Source organism: Anabrus simplex, chromosome 7 (genome assembly GCF_040414725.1).
Source record: "Anabrus simplex isolate iqAnaSimp1 chromosome 7, ASM4041472v1, whole genome shotgun sequence".
In the NCBI taxonomy this organism is placed as follows: Eukaryota; Metazoa; Arthropoda; class Insecta; order Orthoptera; family Tettigoniidae; genus Anabrus; species Anabrus simplex.
The window spans coordinates 13,268,094-13,286,285 of NC_090271.1; the positions used below are offsets into that span (position 1 = coordinate 13,268,094).

The window sequence follows — 18,192 nt, forward strand, 5'->3', positions numbered from 1 at the left end:
ACTACAGCACAGCAGTCTTCTTGGTGATCACTCATCACTGAGAGATAGAGAAGATCTCATGGTCACTACACCACAGCAGTCTGCTTGGTGTTCACTCATCACTGTGAGATAGAGAGAATCTCATGGTCACTACAGCACAGCAATCTAGTTAGTGTTCACTCATCACTGTGAGATAGAGAGGATCTCATGGTCACTACAGCACAGCAATCTGCTTAGTGTTCACTCATCACTGTGAGACAGAGAGGATCTCATGGTCACTACACCACAGCAATCTGCTTAGTGTTCACTCATCACTGTGAGATAGAGAGTATCTCATGATCACTACAGCACAGCAATCTGCTTGGTGTTCACTCATCACTGTTTGATAGAGAGGATCTCATGGTCACTACAGCACAGCAATCTGCTTGGTGTTCACTCATCACTGTTTGATAGAGAGGATCTCATGGTCACTACAGCACAGCAGTCTGCTTAGTCATCACTCATCACTGTGAGATAGAGAGGATCTCATGGTCACTACACCACAGCAGTCTGCTTAGTCATCACTCATCACTGTTTGATAGAGAGGATCTCATGGTCACTACACCACAGCAGTCTGCTTAGTCATCACTCATCACTGTGAGAGAGGATCTCATGATCACTACACCACAGCAATCTGCTTGGTGTTCACTCATCACTGTGATATAGAGAGGATCTCATGGTCACTACACCACAGCAATCTGCTTGGTGTTCACTCATCACTGTGAGATAGAGAGGATCTCATGGTCACTACACCACAGCAATCTGCTTGGTCATCACTCATCACTGTGAGATAGGATCTCATGGTCACTACACCACAGCAATCTGCTTGGTGTTCACTCATCACTGTGAGATAGAGAGGATCTCATGGTCACTACACCACAGCAGTCTGCTTAGTCATCACTCATCACTGTGAGATAGAGAGGATCTCATGGTCACTACACCACAGCAATCTGCTTGGTGTTCACTCATCACTGTGAGATAGAGAGGATCTCATGGTCACTACACCACAGCAGTCTGCTTAGTCATCACTCATCACTGAGAGATAGAGAGGATCTCATGGTCACTACACCACAGCAATCTGCTTGGTCATCACTCATCACTGTGATATAGAGAGGATCTCATGGTCACTACACCACAGCAATCTGCTTGGTGTTCACTCATCACTGTGATATAGAGAGGATCTCATGGTCACTACACCACAGCAGTCTGCTTAGTCATCACTCATCACTGTGAGATAGAGAGGATCTCATGGTCACTACACCACAGCAATCTGCTTAATGTCCACTCATCACTGTGAGATAGAGAGGATCTCATGGTCACTACACCACAGCAATCTGCTTGGTGTTCACTCATCACTGTGAGATAGAGAGGATCTCATGGTCACTACACCACAGCAATCTGCTTAGTCATCACTCATCACTGTGAGATAGAGAGGATCTCATGGTCACTACACCACAGCAGTCTGCTTAGTCATCACTCATCACTGTGAGATAGAGAGGATCTCATGGTCACTACACCACAGCAGTCTGCTTGGTGTTCACTCATCACTGTTTGATAGAGAGGATCTCATGGTTACTACACCACAGAAGTCTGCTTAGTCATCACTCATCACTGTGAGATAGAGAGGATCTCATGGTCACTACACCACAGCAGTCTGCTTGGTGTTCACTCATCACTGTGAGATAGAGAGGATCTCATCGTCACTACACCACAGCAGTCTGCTTGGTGTTCACTCATCACTGTGAGATAGAGAGGATCTCATGGTCACTACAGCACAGCAATCTGCTTGGTGATCACTCATCACTGTGAGATAGAGAGGATCTCATGGTCACTACAGCACAGCAGTCTGCTTAGTCATCACTCATCACTGTGAGATAGAGAAGATCTCATGGTCACTACACCACAGCAGTCTGCTTAGTCATCACTCATCACTGTGAGATAGAGAGGATCTCATGGTCACTACACCACAGCAATCTGCTTAGTGTTCACTCATCACTGTGAGATAGAGAGGATCTCATGGTCACTACACCACAGCAGTCTGCTTGGTGTTCACTCATCACTGTGAGATAGAGAGGATCTCATCGTCACTACACCACAGCAGTCTGCTTGGTGATCACTCATCACTGTGAGATAGAGAGGATCTCATGGTCACTACACCACACCAGTCTGCTTGGTGTTCACTCATCACTGTGAGATAGAGAGGATCTCATCGTCACTACACCACAGCAGTCTGCTTGGTGATCACTCATCACTGTGAGATAGAGAGGATCTCATGGTCACTACACCACACCAGTCTGCTTGGTGTTCACTCATCACTGTGAGATAGAGAAGATCTCATGGTCTCTACACCACAGCAATCTGCTTAGTGTTCACTCATCACTGTGAGATAGAGAGGATCTCATGGTCACTACAGCACAGCAGTCTTCTTGGTGATCACTCATCACTGAGAGATAGAGAAGATCTCATGGTCACTACACCACAGCAGTCTGCTTGGTGTTCACTCATCACTGTGAGACAGAGAGTATCTCATGGTCACTACAGCACAGCAATCTGCTTAGTGTTCACTCATCACTGTGAGACAGAGAGAATCTCATGGTCACTACAGCACAGCAGTCTTCTTGGTGATCACTCATCACTGAGAGATAGAGAAGATCTCATGGTCACTACACCACAGCAGTCTGCTTGGTGTTCACTCATCACTGTGAGATAGAGAGAATCTCATGGTCACTACAGCACAGCAATCTGCTTAGTGTTCACTCATCACTGTGAGACAGAGAGGATCTCATGGTCACTACACCACAGCAATCTGCTTAGTGTTCACTCATCACTGTGAGATAGAGAGTATCTCATGATCACTACAGCACAGCAATCTGCTTGGTGTTCACTCATCACTGTTTGATAGAGAGGATCTCATGGTCACTACAGCACAGCAATCTGCTTGGTGTTCACTCATCACTGTTTGATAGAGAGGATCTCATGGTCACTACAGCACAGCAGTCTGCTTAGTCATCACTCATCACTGTGAGATAGAGAGGATCTCATGGTCACTACACCACAGCAGTCTGCTTGGTGATCACTCATCACTGTGAGATAGAGAGGATCTCATGGTCACTACACCACAGCAGTCTGCTTAGTCATCACTCATCACTGTGAGATAGAGAGGATCTCATCGTCACTACACCACAGCAATCTGCTTGGTGTTCACTCATCACTGTTTGATAGAGAGGATCTCATGGTCACTACACCACAGCAATCTGCTTGGTGATCACTCATGACTGTTTGATAGAGAGGATCTCATGGTCACTACACCACAGCAGTCTGCTTGGTGATCACTCATGACTGTTTGATAGAGAGGATCTCATGGTCACTACACCACAGCAATTTGCTTGGTGATCACTCATCAGTGAGAGATAGAGAGGAGCTCATGGTCACTACAGCACACCAGTCTGCTTGGTGATCACTCATCACTGAGAGATAGAGAAGATCTCATGGTCACTACACCACAGCAATCTGCTTGGTGTTCACTCATCACTGTGAGATAGAGAGGATCTCATGGTCACTACAGCACAGCAGTCTGCTTGGTGTTCACTCATCACTGTGAGATAGAGAGTATCTCATGGTCACTACACCACAGCAATCTGCTTGGTGTTCACTCATCACTGTGAGATAGAGAGGATCTCATCGTCACTACAGCACAGCAGTCTGCTTGGTGTTCACTCATGACTGTTTGATAGAGAGAATCTCATGGTCACTACACCACAGCAATCTGCTTGGTCATCACTCATCACTGTGAGATAGAGAGGATCTCATGGTCACTACACCACAGCAATCTGCTTGGTGTTCACTCATCACTGTGAGATAGAGAGGATCTCATGGTCACTACACCACAGCAGTCTGCTTAGTCATCACTCATCACTGTGAGATAGAGAGGATCTCATGGTCACTACACCACAGCAGTCTGCTTAGTCATCACTCATCACTGTTTGATAGAGAGGATCTCATGGTCACTACACCACAGCAGTCTGCTTAGTCATCACTCATCACTGTGAGAGAGGATCTCATGATCACTACACCACAGCAGTCTGCTTGGTGATCATTTATCACTGGGAGATAGAGAGGATCTCATGGTCACTACACCACAGCAGTCTGCTTGGTCATCACTCATCACTGTGAGATAGAGAGGATCTCATGGTCACTACACCACAGCAGTCTGCTTGGTCATCACTCATCACTGTGAGATAGAGAGGATCTCATGATCACTACACCACAGCAGTCTGCTTGGTGATCATTTATCACTGGGAGATAGAGAGGATCTCATGGTCACTACACCACAGCAGTCTGCTTGGTCATCACTCATCACTGTGAGATAGAGAGGATCTCATGGTCACTACACCACAGCAGTCTGCTTGCTGTACACTCATCACTGTGAGATAGAGAGGATCTCATGGTCACTACACCACAGCAGTCTGCTTGGTCATCACTCATCACTGTGAGATAGAGAGGATCTCATGGTCACTACACCACAGCAGTCTGCTTGCTGTACACTCATCACTGTGAGATAGAGAGATGGTCACTACACCACAGCAGTCTGCTTGGTCATCACTCATCACTGTGAGATAGAGAGGATCTCATGGTCACTACAGCACAGTGGTCTTTTTGGTTGTTACTCATCATGTTGAGATGGAGAGGACTGAAATGAAAGAGAGGATGTTCTTAAGGATGATTCTAGGACACATCAAAATTCTGAAGGTGAATATCACGTGACGTTAAATGAAAAAATTAGAAAAGCTGTCTCCTGTTGTCTTATGTTCTACAGTCATGTGTCTCGAATGCCTAAGATGGGAATACCGTGTAGGATTTTTTATCTTCTCATGACTTTGGACAACTGCAATGTGGGAGAAGCTGATACACTGTTTCATGACAGAAAGGAGTTCAGGATGTGGGAACACTGGATAAAAGATCTTCTAGAAAGAGTGAGAAGACGACCTGGTGCAAACTGATCCGAGGGCCACTATCAAGATGAAGGAGTACTGGCTGACATGTGTTAACTATGGTCATAAGAGACAATTAAAGGAATGTTTAAAAACAAAACATTGTAACAACCAAAACAATGGTAACAATAACGCCATTGTTCAGAGCTGGTGTAGCTCTTTTCAGGCTCATCTCCAATGGAGGTGAGCTCCATATATCTTTCTGACATTATACTAGCCCTCCTGTTAATCTTAAATTTCTGGCAGTATTGTTAATCAAACCTGGGTCTCCATAGATAACAACTAATAGTGCTAACTGTTATACTATGAAGGTGGACATAGTAATGGAGTAGACTGTACTGCCATCATCTCAATGCCACGGAGGGTGGGATGATAGTCCCCACTGGAACCTACTCTATGTTAGGAGCAGCCTAATGAACTGCTCTAAAATGCTTTGTGAGAGTGACAACTCCAACATAATCTTAACCAGAAAATGAAGATGTTACCCATAAATCAGCTTCAGAGAAAGCTATGGCTTTCACTAGAGGCAACACGCAGTTCTTTGCGCTGGTTGAACTCTGATAGGTGGGCTAATAGGAGAGAATGCCATGAAAGTGGCAATGACCCTGAAGAGAGGACTGATCTCATAGGGAAGGTTGGATTAGGGTGTCTAGGTAACAGTTACCTCATGCAGGCATTTTTATTTGGTGCTGCATAGACTACCTGCACGTCAATTTTAATGTTCTGTTTTACTCTTCCACCATGGCAGAGAAAACGGAATTCTGATGAGCGATCTGTGGCCAGAGATCTTTTACATGCTAACATTTTACTAAGTTTTTTTCTTTTGTTAAGACTAATTCTCTTATAAGTAATCTATTGAGTCTCATAATTTATTTTGATTGAATCGCACTTGTCAACCTTCACAAGTGTTCCTTAGAACCAGTTTACATGGAGATATTTTTTAAGCCAATTGTATTTTACTGGTATATTTTAACAGTTCAATGACTCTACTATGTTTACGGCTGACAGTGAGTAAAGTAAGTGACATCAAGCGTACTTTATCAAGTTTTGTATTTTTGCCTCTTGTAACTACATTGATCGGACAAAAACGGGCATTCTTGTAATTTTTTCATCAATTTTTTAGGCGGTCATATTGACAAGTGGACTGGACTGCTCCTTTAATCAACCAGAATTTAAAAATATTTCATGCTCATTGCAGAATGATATACTCACCCATGTAATATGTTGTGTATGCTCGAGCGAGCATCATTTGTCCACATCTCAACATGCATCCCCAACCTCTATCTGATGTGTACGTCGTCTCACCAATTGGATCAAAACCTCGTCGATATGTGAACCATAATGTGGAACGAATGTGTGCTCGAATTACTTTGATATCTGAAAGAATCGTGCTTTATTTCACAAATAAACAGCCAGAACTATTCAAGTACATGTAACATGTATGAGATACATTCATTTTTATTTTTCTTTATTTATTTATTTATTTATTTATTTATTTATTTATTTATTTATTTGGGAAACCAAAACAGCCGAATTACAGAGTTCCACAATGAAAAATATATTTTCAATGGAGTAGCAGAACACAAACATAAAAAGAACAAGTGAAAGAACAATAAAGAAAAATAATCTAATGATAAAAATAGCGGAACAAATTTAACAACTAATGAAATAACTGTAGAGACACAACAATTAACAACAAAACATAAAGACAAAATAAAAGAACGAGGAAAATAAAGAGTGAAAGTAAAACGAAGAGAAGTACTTATAGCTAGGCAGAGTAAGATACAGATATGACACAAAAGTAACGGTATACTACAGTATAGGTTAAGTTAAGGAAGAATCTATAAGGAGGCATACGAAGAAAAAACATTCAAGTTCCTGTCAGAAGATAAAGAGTTAAGGAGGGTTGGAATGTGGATAAATAAAGTTCTTTGAACAAGAGAGAGGTGAGAATATGGAATATGAAGGAGTGGATTTATTCTGGTTTTGTGAGTTTGGACACGTAGGGAAAAGAAAGATGCAGTTTCAGGAGAATGAAATAAACCGTTAACAGCATTATATAGGAATCTAAGGTCGACTACTTTCCAGCGAGTAGATAACGGGCGAAGATTTAATTTATCCAGTATCTGATCACTGCTCGACTTTCAACAATCAGATACTCTGACTCTAACAATGGCATAGAAGAATGACTGCACAGGGTCAGTGTGATTCAGATTAGTGGGTGAAGAGGTAGACCAAATGGGAGACATGAATTGAATAATCAGTAGGATGCAAGATACATAGTAGGCTGGTAGGCTCTGAGGGCGTGGATATCATTTATGTTAGAAAACCCATACAACAAACTGAGAAGTGACATGACAATCCATACACACAATATTTCATTATTACACTATTACCATACAGCTATGAGGGAGACAACAAAAATAAAAACAGACCCGAGACATCTCCTGCTATGTAACCTATTCCTTGCTCTTCTTCCAGTCATTTCCAATGGCAATCTGCCTCAGATCTTCACGCATATAAAGTCTTCCTTTCTTGGATGTTCTAGTATAATGTCCGATAACGAACCATTTATATTGGTATTATAAATTTACTCTTTCAGGACTATATCATTCTTAGGACATACCGTCTATCGTAAGTCTACCCACACAAATTGCTATCTTAATGCAGATTCTCACCACCATCCAGCACAAAAGAAAGGCATTCTCACGACGCTTACCAAGAGGATATAGATGCTGATTCCCAAGGGATTCTGAAATATTTGTCCCGAATGAGTAAATTTTTGGTAAAGAGACAAAGTCTCTCATAGTGCATTGGCACTGTTGGTGGCTCCAAGTAGCCTACACAGTGACCTCCACGGCATGCACTAGCCAGCATCTTGGTAGGTGTGCTAGGTACCAACTGATGAGCCCAACCTAGCACACGAGGGCAAAACGCTGGCAACCAGGAAGGAGTTAACTGGAAAATTTATAATGTCCAATAACAGACCATTATATTGGTATTATACTCACCAAGAGGGCGAGACGAATTTGTGAGCCATCAAATATCCAGGTGGAGATGGACACGCTGAAAGTCACGTTCAAGAGTAATGGTTACAGTGACTTACAGATTCACAGAGCCCTGCATCCCAGAGAAATGACCAAGCAAAGTTCACAGAAGGAAGAAGTGAAGGGAACTGCCTACCTGTCTTACATTCACAACACCACAGATCAAATTGCCAACATCCTCCGCAAACACAATATAAAAAGCCGTGTTTGGCACTATCACCAAAATTGCTCACAGTCTGGGTAAAACCGAGGACAAATTGTACCCAGTTTTACGTCCTGGGGTATACAAAATTCCCTGTACTTTCGGTAAGGTATACGTTGTCCAAACACGCCGGTCCATTGGTACTCGTATCGGGGAACATGACCGAAATATTCGTCTCAACCAGCCAGACAAATCAGCAATAGCTGAGCACGCTCTATCGTCAGGTCATGATGTCGTTTTCCAAGATGCTCGAGCTCTTACCCACACTAGACACTACAGGTCCAGGATTATACGGGAAGCTGTGGAAATACGTAGAAATCCTAACAATTTCAACAGGGACACCGGCTATCAATTAAGTAATATGTGGTTGCCAGCCATTAAGGATTTACTTAGGTAGTTCCCTTCCCTGTCCCTTCATTATTGTAATTTCATTTCAGTGTTTTCCAAATTTGTGCGTTCCCCTTCCTCAGATGTTTCATTCCCGGCTTGTGTCAATGTCATACTTTCATATGTGCGTACACCTGTTATGTTATGTGATCCTCTCAGACTGATTTTGATTGTTCCATCAGCTTCCGCTTTGAACACTAGTGCTGTACCGCATCTGGGGAGCCATCTGGTGATGAATGAACATACCTATTCCACTTCTATTATACCGTTTAAATTCAAACCTCATTGTTTGAGAAGCCCTTCTCGTGGGCAGTCAAGATTATCTTCTGTGAAACAAAGAATTTCACCTTATTTCTTGTCACAGCATAAGCCTGAAAGCCTATATTATGTTTACAGTATAAGTATGGGCCATGAAATCATCGATGGCGACATAGCTGGAGATGTTTGGGATCTGGTTTTAAGTTTAAAGGAGCAGAGATTGTTATCAGTGGGATACTGTGTAGGAGGGATACTGAATGGAGACTAATTGAGGATTTAAATGAGTCTATGGAATGGGTATGTGGGAAATTGGGAGTGAGATTTGGAGATCCTAATGGGTGGCTAGTAGATAGGGATCTACACTCAGGTGGCCTTCACTTGAATCGCAATGGTAGATATAAGGAGGTTTGTTTGGAAGAGTTATAAGGAGGTACAATCAAGGAAATGGGGTGGACCAGGGAGCAGTGATGACAGTATAGTTTCTTACAATTTGTTTTATGTCACACCGACATAGGTAGGTCTTATGGCAACGGCGGGATAGGAAAGGCCTGGGAGTGCGGCCATAGCCTTAATTAAGGTACAGCTGGGGTGTGAAAATGGGAAACCACGGAAAACCATCTTCAGAGCTGCCAACAGTGGGTTTCGAACTCACTATCTTCTGGATGCAAGCTTACAGCTGCACTCTCCTAACCAGATATTGTAATAGGAATTGAATCATTGCTGAGAAGTGAAATTTTGGATTACAAGATATTAGAATCATTCTGTATTGACGCTTTTCACTTTACAAAGGAAAAATTAAGTGTATCTTCCTCATTCAATACATCATATAATTCCATTATTAGATGAAGTAATCAAATTCAAACATGTTTCAACTCGTTTGAGCCATCTTCAGTGAAAAAAACATAATACAAGCTAAAAATGTGCCATAAAACATAATGAAGGAACAAATGAAAAAACAAAAGAGAGACATGACGGAAATAAAAACAGCACAATATACAATATTTACATCATCATATGGAGCAATAAACAACTTGCTGTGATAAAATTCACTGAGAAAGGGGGTTAATACAAAACATAATTGAATCTAAAATCTTCACAACTTATAACACAGATATTATTACACAATACAATATTCTATTAATCATAGCAATAAGTTCACTAACTCAGGCGTTTATAGACTCAATTACAATAATTGTGACGCATTTTATGTCGGTAAAACAGGTAGGAGCATACAGCATGTTAATGTCCATGGGACAGCACATGGGTGATACTAACAACTATAAGTTCACCAATATCGACCAAGACATCAAAAGTCTCTAAGTTACAGAAAAAGGCCCGCTACTCAATATTATGGTAAATTTTTTTATCCATCTGGAACAGATTTTCAATCCTAACTTCAATGTAAATTAAATTTCAGAGAAAGCAAATATTTTATCTTTTAATTCCTATCTTTAGTAATAATGTTTCAGATAAAAATAATTCTTTCTTTTATAATCTTTTTAAATTCCCCTCTCAGCAGCAGACTTTCTTTTCGCATCCTTCAGCCCCACCTTAGACATCCCTTCTTTCCTTCTCCCCTCCCTTCCTTATCACCTCCCCTCCTCTCCCTATCCACTCCTTTGTTTCCATGGCCTGCTCACTTCCTCTAGCATGTCGGTGTTTTGTACTGTATATTTCACTGTAGAGGTGAGTCTCATGAATAATTTCTCTCTTGTTTAATTTCTTCCCTGTTTGTTTATTCATTCCTAATTCTGGCTATCATTTCCAGATTTACTTCATTGCCTGACGTCCTAACTCAATATTATGACAAGAAGATCACAACCATAAATTTTGTTGTTATATATATTTTAATGTTATAATTATTCCTGCAACATTGTCTTTACTTTATATATGTATGTTTTAGTTATCACATGATCTGTTTACTTTTTATTTTGGCTGACGATGGCCACTGAGTGGCTGAAACTATTTATGTAATATTATTTACTTGATATATTGTATGGAAAAGGTGGACGCACTTGGCAATTTATTTCTTATTTTTTATTATTTATTTATTTATTTATTTATTTATTTATTTATTAATACATCCATAACAGGGTATATCCCCAATTACAATGGATGGTACAAAATACATTCAATATATAAATGGTACCTATATGCACAAAATAATATATAACAATTAAAAAACCAAGACTGCCATGACTAAATTAAGAATAATTTAAACACATTTTCAATAAAACATACAAACATATAAAATATTAAAGTTAAAGAAGATAAAACAAATTAGCAAAGAAAAAAGGAACATATTCATAAGAATAGCAAATACACAAACACCTATACAATGGAAAAATAATAGTGGCATTACATACGTCATATTTCAGTGCTGAATTAATTTCCTCCAATAAATTATTCATTATAATGTAAATATTGTTTTAAAATTTTCAAAAATAAAGGAAGCGATAAAGCAAAATCTATTTGTCTGCTGTCTGAAGATATTCTGTTATGTACTTCACACATTTTTACAACAGGTGAATTTTTATGATGTGAGGTGCTTGAGAAGGGGCAGTAAAATGTTTGTTTCAAACGAAGATTTACCCTCTTGGTATTGAAGTTGATTCTTTTAAGAAACTCTTGGCTATCTAATATTCCATTAACTGTCTTGTAAGAAATATCTGTTGAGCTAATATTCTACGTGTACTGAGCTGCATTAAACCAAATTCATTTAATAGAGTTCTATAAGAAACTCTTTGATGAATGATAATCGGTTATATTTTTAAAAATATAAATATCGCAAAAACTTGTTTTGTATTTTTTCTATCTCGAGAATACTGAAGAGCACACACTACACATGATGACTGAATGTTTCGAGCTGTCAGTGGTGAGTTGGCATGGAGTTTCATTAGTAGAAGAATAAACTTGAGTGGAGCTTTTAAAAGTAGGAAAGATCACAATATGAAGATAAAGTAGGAATTCAAGAGGACAAATTGGGGCAAATATTCATTTATAGGACGAGAAGTAAGGGATTGGAATAAATTATCAAGGGATATGTTTGATATATTTCCAAGCTCGTTGAAAAAGCAGTAAACAATTATAAATACGAGGTAAACAACTGACAGTGAATCTGCCACAGATCATTGATGACTGATTGATGATGGTTGCTCCGTGAAAACTGCTCCCAAGTAGGCCTACTTGAATGCACAGACCCCCCACTGGTATCATCAGAAGTTGTTTCCTCTTGAGAAATATGATTTCATACTTTTTCTCGGGTCTATTTTATCATTTTCCTTGTGAAATGGGTAGATTATTGCTGTTTTTCTGTCTTCTGGGATATCTTTCTTGGCTCATATATCGAGGGTTTAAAGTCATACAATTTTAACTCTAGAAAACACCATTTCAAGTTACAAACAGGTTCTCATAGACAAAAATCACCCCTATCGGTTGTAAAACTGACACACTCTTGGGGTCAATAATATAGAAAATAGCAGAATGTTAATACCAACAAATTTTCATTGTTTTATTGTCAGACAACCTTATCTAGACATATAGTTTTTTGACAATGAATTAGAAGTTCATTAAATGGCATGTAGATAGCATTCTTTGACTTTGTTTGTACAACACAAAGTTTTGCTAACTCAGCTTACTGAACTGAAGCAATTGCTTTGGCCGTTCGTTGACAGATCGATGTCCATCTTTATGTAATTGAATGTTACAGAGCATCTTAGAAGAATTGCCTTCACAGCATCAAGCAATATTACTGTAACTATTATCAACTTTATCTTCAGCTACAGATAGATTGACTTCTGCAGGTTGCCCTATACCTCTAGACAACGGAGATATAACATAAATAATAATAATAATAATAACAACAACAATAATAATTGTTCCGAGGTATCTGTGGAACAGCAGAGGTGAAAGAAGGTGCGGGGGTGAACAGGTCCCAAAATACGAAATTAAAGTTAAGATAAAATTTAACAAGATTATATTTTCTTTTTAAGATTAAGAAATAACAAATAGAACAGGTACTCAGTAGCCAAAACACAATTCGAAAATGTACAATTACAATGATTACAGGATTTGGGCTCCGAGAGCCAGACACCTAATTCTTGAGCAATGAGCCCAACCTTACGCTATACAAGTTTCAACAAAGGGGCAGGAGCTCTTGCTCCCAATTACACAGCAAAGCCTCCTCGAGGCATACAGAAACAAATTTTAAGAAAGAGCGACCCGCTCTTAAGTTCAAGCTTATCAAAGGCCACACCAAATTCAACATTCAAGTTGTCCTCCAAGGACACATACACAGGGGTAAAAATACCCAACCTACTGAGGCCTATTTAGAGAAGAAACAGAAATATTACATGGCCTCTAAAATACCAACTTGAGAGGAGGCATTCTTGCACTCCTAATACACTTTATATAAAACCTACTTGGCACTAGGCCGTTACTGCAAGGGCTAATCCCATACTAAAGAGGTGACTTTTAGAAGGAAACAATTTACATTACGTTAAGGAAGAAACGGTTGTGAAAATAAGTTCACCTCAATGCAATATGAGTGGGAGCTCGAGAGGGTTAAGCACTCTCTATCCCAATATGTAGTTTAAAAGATAGAATAGATACTAAGTGTCTTTACATTTTAAGGGAAAAGTTACAGGGTGGAAAGGCTTTGGACCTGCCCCGAGAGTTAAACTGCTGAGCTGACAAGAAAAGAAGTTATTAAACGGCCATTACCTGGTAGATGAACTGCTGCCCGAAGAAAGAGGTGCTTCCTGCCCCCTGCTACGTACTTTACGCACAGATAGATGTTACTGAAGTGGCCTGGAGACCCGAAAATCAGCAGTTTATAAACCCTCGCGGAAAGTTCGAGGCGTTTCAGGAATGAGAACACCCTCCCACAAGAATTTTATTGGCTAGGGTTAAGCAACATATCCAAGTTGAAGAAGATACACCTGATTGGTCATAAATTAATTAAAGAAATTCGGGATTGGCTAAATTTAAACCTGGAGGGAAGGAAGGGGTTAATATTGCCAACATAAACAATAACTGAAATAAATTTAACAAAGAACAAACTTATGAACACAAAATTTCTTCAAAAACATAGTTCTTTCACTTCGCACTAGGGTGCATAATTGTATTTCTTCAGTAGTGCCATCTGGAAGAGAATGTCCACACTTCTTACTACAGGCAAAACAAAAATACATCGAAAACGACCCAGTTCAGAAACTTCAAAATTTACAAGTAGTGACATCTTCTGAGAAACTAGAAAATTAACACAGTAGATAAAGTTCAGACTTCCTCCAGTAGAGGAGTTTCAACTGGCGCAAAGTTTGAATTAGCGGCATGGAGGTGTACCACCCGGTACAGACCCCCCCCCCAAAAGTTCCTCCAAGGGGAAACACAGAAGAAAATAAGGTCCAAGTTATGATGTTGATATAGAAGTTAATTGCAGAAGTATTTACCAACAAATTTTCTTAAAATGATTGGATCCAGTTTCATAATTCTTTGATTACTATTGATGTAATGTCTTTGTGCTTGTAGAGGTTGAAATCAGAAGGGAACTTTTAGTTTTTAAAGTTGAGGAAAAATTTTCTAAGTCCACCAGATATTGCAGTTGGATTCAAAACTGTAGTAATTGTTGATGTTAACTGTCCATGTAGCTGATTACATATATCCAAGGTTGATTAAGTTAGACGGCCAGACCGACCGCTGCTGCTTGTGTCCAGAGGAGGCCGCTCAGACCCCTCAAGTACCCTGAGATACCACTCGCCCGCACTATGAGAGGAGTAGTGGAGTTGAAGCACGCCGCGCCCGCGGCGATCATGCACGTCGCGGGCCAGTTACAGGTTGTGCGCCGCACATCAGCCTTGGCCAGGAGGAGGACTCCGGCTCGCCGTACACTGGTTGGCCTCACTGGAGAAGGGCGGGCCCGTACCCTGCCTCAGTAGCGGTACGGCGCCGCGCTGCTGCGGGGGCACTGAAACATTAAAGCTCAGATCAAAAATTAGATGTATGGCTTTTCAGGCGTTTGCTCTATTAACCAGCATTTCGTCTTAGGTCTGACACTAGACTCGTCAGAGTGGGATGTGTCAGACCCTACCCACTTATGCTGGGGTGTATGCAGGTGAACTTATCAGAAGCCTCTTATGTGGCACAGTCTGATAACTGCATACGGGAGATAAAACTCCACAATGGAATTAATGCCTGCCTAGCAATTCCAAACGGTAATTCTAAATTCCCATGGAGGGAATTAGATATTTTTCCACCAATAGAGCATATCAAAAATCAGATCAAAAATTAGACCTAAGACGAAATGCTGGTTAATAGAGCAAACGCCTGAAAAGCCATACATCTAATTTTTGATCTGATTTTTGATATGCTCTATTGGTGGAAAAATATCTAATTCCCTCCATGGGAATTTAGAATTACCACATTAAAGCTCGGCGGCAGAATTTTGTTGGACCAGAATGATTTTAGGGTACATTCATGGTGGTGGAACTGAGGGACCAGCGGCGTGGCGATATTTATTTAATTCCCATAAGCCACAGTTTGTAGTTGAGCAGGAGACGGGAGCGTGGTAATGGCCGTGGTAAGGACAGGATGGCAGTTTAACTGGTCGGGGAAGGTTTACAATAAATAATTACACACAAAGGAAATAGATTCCAAGGGCAGAAGGCCTTAAAAGTGAAACCCCTCAAACAAAAATATAACCTTCATATTTCTTTCAAAATTATATGAAGCAAGTTTACACAGAAATTACACCGGTTTCACCTATGACAGGTGAACCCTAAATATCCTCTCGGTGGCTGGATTGCTTATCAGTAAGGTAACGGGAGTAAGGAAATCGAGAATAGTACACGGCCCATGAAATCTGGGGGCAAGCTTGCCCGCGGGAACAAAATTCTTGACCATCACCTGGTCGCCTACCTTCAAATTGGTGGGTCTCCGTCCACGATCATATCTTTCCCTAACCTTTTTATGAGACACTTTAAGATTGGCTTTAGCCTTCTTCCAAAGATCTTTAATGTTATCGGGATCTATTGTCTCAGGTAGAATGTCACTCAGAGACCAGAGGTTAGAGAGCGGCGTGTTGGGAACAAACTTGAACATCAACGAAGCTGGAGTAAATTTATGTGATTCATGAACCGCCGAGTTCAAAGCAAAGGCTAACCAATGCAGGGACGTGTCCCACCTAGAATGATCTTCGTGATGATAGGCAATAAGCGCGGACCTGAGATTATGATTAACCCGTTCAGCCAGAGATGGTTGAGGGTAATAAGCAGAAGTTGTCACATGAGAGATGGACAGGTCAAAGCAGAATTTACGAAACAGATTAGATGTAAAAGCCTTAGCATTATCAGACACAATATATTGACACGGACCAAAAGAAGCAAAGATTGAATTTAGACAAGTAATGGTGGACTGGGGGAAGGGTCCTACATAATCAATATACAGGTGTTCCATTGGGCGCGAAGCCTGATGAGAAGACAAAAGGCCTACCTTGGTGGACATGGTGGGTTTACTAAGCAAACAGGATTTACAAGCCTTTACTAGTTCACGGATTTCACCGTCCATACCCTTCCAGATGAACCTTTCACGAATCTTTTCACGAGTTTTAAAGATGCCTAGATGCCCCCCTAATGGGGTTTCATGATAGTACTTGAAGATCATAGGTACAAGAACAGCTGGAACGACAACTTTCATCATCTTATCATGCCTCGAAGGGCAACATAACACACCATTCCTCAGTACGTAAGGGACAACATGTTCCCCAGAAGAAAGGGTTTCCATTATCGGAGCCAGCGTCGGATCTTCACGTTGGTATTTCTCAATGTCCCTAAAGAGCATGGGAGCATCTGTTAAGATGGCATTAACCTCAGATAGTATGGACTCGGGAGGTGATGAACTATCGACCGGTTCATGGGTCTCGACGTCGTTGGAAAACATATGGCTGAGTCCGTCTGCAACAACATTTTCAGTACCTCTGATATGCCTAACATCAAATTGGAAGCCAGAAATTCGGATGGCCCAACGGGCTATACGACCAGTACGACACGGCCTACCTAAGACCCAGCTTAAGGCTTGATTATCCGTCTCCAGGTCGAATTTGACATGTTCCAGATAGAGACGGAACTTTTCTAAGGCAAATAAGACTGCCAAACCTTCGAGCTCATAGATGGAATACTTGGCTTCTTGAGCCGATAGAGTCCTAGATGCATAGGCGATGGGTCGCCTCCCTAGTTCAGTCTCTTGAAGAAGGACTGCAGCTACCGCCGACGACGACGCGTTGGTTTGGACGATGAATTTCTTCGAGAAATCAGGCATAGCAAGGACAGGGGCATTACAGAGAGCTAATTTAAGATCTTCAAAAGCGGCTTGTTGAGAAGGTCCCCACTCAAATTTGATGCCTTTCCTACGAAGAAGGTTCAAGGGCGCCGCTCTATTAGCGAAGTTAGGGATAAACTTCCTGAAGAAATTCACCATACCAATGAACCTGGCGATACCTTTGATGTCCTTGGGAGGTTTAAAATCACGGATGGCCTGTGTTCTAGAATGATCGACTGCAACACCATCAGGTGACACAACATGCCCTAGGAATGACATAGAGGGCTTAGCAAAGGCGACCTTGGACAACTTCACAGTTAACCCGGCCTTACGAAGGCGATTGAGAACTTCTCGCAGATGATCTAGATGTTCTTCAAAAGTCTCCGAGAATACGACGACATCATCAAGATAGTGATATAAGTACTCAAATTTGATGTCGGAGAAGACCCTATCTAGTAGTCTAGTGAGTACAGCTGCTCCCGTGGGGAGCCCGAAAGGCACGCGGTTGTATTCATACAAATTCCAATCCGTGGCAAACGTTGTAAGGTGTTTAGACTCTTCGGCTAGGGGAATTTGATTGTAGCCCTGATTCAGGTCCAAGATGGTAAAGAACTTGGCCTTACGAAACAATGAAAAACAAGAATGAAGGTCAGGAAGGGGCACAGATTGTAACACGACCTTCCGATTGAGAGCCCTATAATCAATGACAGGCCTGAAGCCCCCTTGGAGTTTCGGGACTAGAAAAATAGGTGAAGAATACGCCGACTTAGAGGGCCTAATAATACCATCCTTCAACATTTGATCAATAATTTCTTTCAGAGCCTTCATTTTAGGTGGAGACAGCCTATATGGTGGAAAACGGACCGGAATCGAATCCGTGACCTCAATTTTGTATTCAATAAGGTCAGTAACACCAAGAGTATCAGAGAACACCTCTGGAAACGACTGACACAACTTACGAATACTATCAGCCTGC

The 18,192-nt window shown here is 41.0% G+C and overlaps 1 protein-coding gene across 1 annotated transcript in view; it reads right to left on the minus strand.

Annotated features, from left to right (window-relative positions):
• LOC136876862 (cysteine protease ATG4B) overlaps positions 1 to 18,192 on the minus strand; it is a 197,328-nt gene that overhangs the window by 157,811 nt on the left and 21,325 nt on the right. The window contains exon 2 of the mRNA XM_067150621.2: positions 6,222 to 6,386. Within this exon, the coding sequence (XP_067006722.2) occupies positions 6,222 to 6,386 (165 nt within the window). The remainder of the gene's footprint in view (positions 1 to 6,221; positions 6,387 to 18,192) is intronic.